Source organism: Chelonoidis abingdonii, chromosome 2, assembly GCF_003597395.2.
Source record: "Chelonoidis abingdonii isolate Lonesome George chromosome 2, CheloAbing_2.0, whole genome shotgun sequence".
Classification (NCBI taxonomy): Eukaryota; Metazoa; Chordata; order Testudines; family Testudinidae; genus Chelonoidis; species Chelonoidis abingdonii.
In genome coordinates, this window is record NC_133770.1 from 167,332,156 (window position 1) to 167,335,366 (window position 3,211).

At 59.5% G+C, this 3,211-nt stretch overlaps 1 protein-coding gene across 1 annotated transcript; it reads left to right on the forward strand.

The window, feature by feature from the left end:
* The first annotated feature begins 328 nt into the window (after positions 1-328).
* On the forward strand, positions 329-2,949 carry LOC116821402 (protein phosphatase 1 regulatory subunit 3C-B-like). Its single transcript, XM_032774565.2, has 2 exons — positions 329-363; positions 850-2,949. The coding sequence occupies exons 1-2, from the start codon at positions 350-352 to the stop codon at positions 1,745-1,747; spliced, it is 912 nt and encodes a 303-aa protein (XP_032630456.1). The 5' UTR covers positions 329-349; the 3' UTR covers positions 1,748-2,949.
* The last annotated feature ends 262 nt before the right edge of the window (positions 2,950-3,211 follow it).

A 3,211-nucleotide genomic window follows, 5' to 3' on the forward strand; every position in this document is an offset into this window, starting at 1 on the left:
TAACCCGTTCCCCGAAGGGAAGTGACGGGCGGCCCCTTTCCTCATCCCAGCTGCCACGGGCCCAGCACGTGTCCCGGGTGCGGGATCTGGAGCGGGACCCCCGGCCCGCTGCGGGGCCCGGGCCTGACAGGCCGCGCTGGCACCCCGGGACCCCGGCCCCTGAGACCGCAGCGCAAGCCCCGCGCCAGCTCCCGGGGCCGGGCTCCGAGGGCGGGGCTGCAGTGTCACTCTCAGATCTCATTGGTCGCGCTGTCCCGAGGGGGCGTGTCCCTCACGCTGATTGGCCGACGGGGGGGTGTACCTGCGGCTCGTGGGTCCCAGGCGTAGCAGTGGGGCGAGGAGAGGAGTCATGAGCTGCGGCGAGTGAGTGAGAGCGGGTGCGGGTAGCTGGTCCGTGAGACGAAGGGGGATGGGGTTGGTCTAGGGGGCGAAGGGGAGCAGTGGGAGTTGGGGGCTGGGTCAGTGGGGAGCAGGGGACTGGTCGGTGGGGTGAAGGTGGGCTGGGGGTGCTGGCAGTGAATTGGGAGGTGGAGGTTGGTTGGTTTCTCTGGCGAAGTGACTGCTGGTCTCTGGTGGGGTGTGTGGGGCTGGTGGGTGGTTAGTGTGCAGAGGAGTTTGGGGGTTGCTGACTGGCCGCTGGGCCATTGGTTGCAGGTCTCTGGCAGTGGGGTTGCTGGTGATTTGCAGTGAGTGGGTCTGGAAGGTTCGAGGGGGCGAGGGGTTGTTGCTAGGGATTCATTCAGCTCTTCTCAGTCTGATCACAATGTCCTCTGGCCCTGCTAGATATCTGTTCTCAGCTCTCCCATCCCCAGGCTACACCCCTAACCCTATGTCTGTGCTTCTTTCCAGGCTGTTCCAGGTGTTTAGCACACCCCCAGCCATGCCTGTGGATTTTGCCATGCGGCTCTGCCTGACCCACTCTCCTCCCATCCGCAAGCTGCTGAACTCCTATGAGGAGCTGCGGGGTGGCCGGGGGCGCAAACCCCTCCGCTCCTGCCTGAACCAGAAGCCCAGTGCAGAGCCAGAGCGGCGGGACAGCGCCAAGGGCAGCCGGAGCAAGAAGAAGAAGGTGGTGTTTGCTGACATGAAGGGACTTTCGTTGACAGCTGTCCGCTTCTTCTCCAAGATTGAGGAGGACCTGTGCGACCTGCAGCAAGCCCTGTCCGACCTGACCTGCCTCAGGCCCAAGCTGCGAGACCCTCGCCCGGAGACAAAGAAGTACACGCTGGACTTCCCACAGCCCTCTGCTGACTACACGGCCTTCCGCAACCGTCTGCACACCAACCTGATCTGCCTGGAGAACTGTCTGATCCAGGAGCGCTCCCTGTCAGGGACCGTCAAGGTCAGGAACATCAGCTACGAGAAGAAGGTGCTCGTCCGCATCACCTTTGACTCCTGGAGGAGTTTCCGGGATGTCTGCTGCCAATACATGCACAATACCTACGGCACTGCTGATGCAGACACGTTCTCCTTCGACATCACTCTGCCCAAAGCACCCAGCCTCCGTGGAGCCATCGAGTTCTGCATTTCCTTCCAATGTGGGCAGAAAACTTACTGGGACAACAATGGTGGGAGCAACTATAAGGTATGCCACACAAGTTCCTCGTCCCCTCCCAGCACCTTCTGCCAGCTAGTAAGGGGGGCCAGTGTGGCTGGAGAGCAGCTGGGCCCCTCCAAGGCAGCAGCGCTGGTCCTCTCTCACTGGCAGACCTGGAGGTGTTCGGAAAACCATGGTCCGTACTGGTAGGAACGAGCATTCTAGGTGTGAGTACCAATGCTCCGCTCCGGCAGAGGCAATGCCATGTGGGAGCCCCGCTGCGGAAGACACTGCTTGCTACTTCACTAGCTTGTCTGTGTCCATTCTGATCTTCGCGGACGCTGTTTCAGCACCAAGACCTGCCATAGAAGCTGGAGGTCGTAGCTCAGCTTGAATCCCAGGTCTGGGTTCTCCATGCAGAACGCATCACTAGCAGAGATTGCCAGGGAGGCTAGGCAGGGATTGTGCGGGGGCATCTCCTGCTGCTGTCTCATCACTTGCGAAAGTCACTGGGGAAGGGCCAGGCCAGACCTTGGCTTGTTTGCAGAGGCCGGCAAAGCTGCTGGCTGATCAAACGACTAACCTGCAATACAAACTGACCAGCCAGCCTAGCAACCAAGGGCTTTTGGACTTGGGGGGGGGGGGGGGGAGGTGAGAATGGCAGACCCGGTGGGCGTATAAACAGGAATGGGAGAGGCTGCCTAAGTGCCTTGTAATTGGGGACAAATAGGCATCCAGGCCCGTGCTGCAGATAATGGTATGACTTTCTGCTGCACCCAATGGCCAGCATGTGTACCATGAGCTATGCCTGCATCTCCCCGAAGGGAACCAGTGGCTGTCACTTTAAATCCCCTCATAAACAGCAAGGGGCTGTGGGACAAGGCATCGACCTGGCTGTTGGGGCTTCTGTCTCATTTACCATGGTGGGGGTGGCTGGCAGGTTCTTCACATTAAAGATGACAGACTGAGGGTGGTCTGACATGGTGGTGAGAGGCTCATTGAGATGTGCTCCTTCAGGACCTGCTGCTGTGGGAAGAAGGCTGGCCGGGGCTTGGCTGACTTTCGCTGAGGGCGCTAGTGACAGCACATGGGTCGATGCATCAGTTCGTATCACGCCTCTGTAGGTGACCGTGCTCACCTGTGTCTGGTGTTACTGGCCGCCCTCCGGGAGTGCAGTGACTCAGCGCAGTGCAGTGACAGTTTGCAAAGTATAAGTGTCCAGGGTAGCCTGGCTCACTCTGAGGTCTGTGTGTCTGCAGCCCGTGCAGGGCACAGGCTGAGCTGGACTGGCTGTCAGTGCTCAGCGGGACCAGCTGCCGCTGTGGTTTCGGTCCTGGGCCACTGGGAAACCTTCTGGTTTTAGCTGTTGTGAATAGATTTAGAACCTTAATAAAGTCTCTGTATTTTGTGAACCCTGTTCCTCTGTCTCTCCAGCCGATGGACAGCGCCTCCCACCCCTCTAGCACACGCCAGGCCCTGCACTAAGCAGTCTCCACCTCAGGTCCATCCTCCACGGGTGCTCTGCTCTTTGGTGAGAGGTGGGAGCAGTGCCTGCCTGTAGCTTCACTGAAGGGCACAAGAGCATGAAAGTTGCCCCGCAGACTGCCCCCTGCTGGCCAAGCTGCAGAGCTTGTGACTAGCTGAAGTTTTTTCAGAAGGTTAGTTTCATTCTGT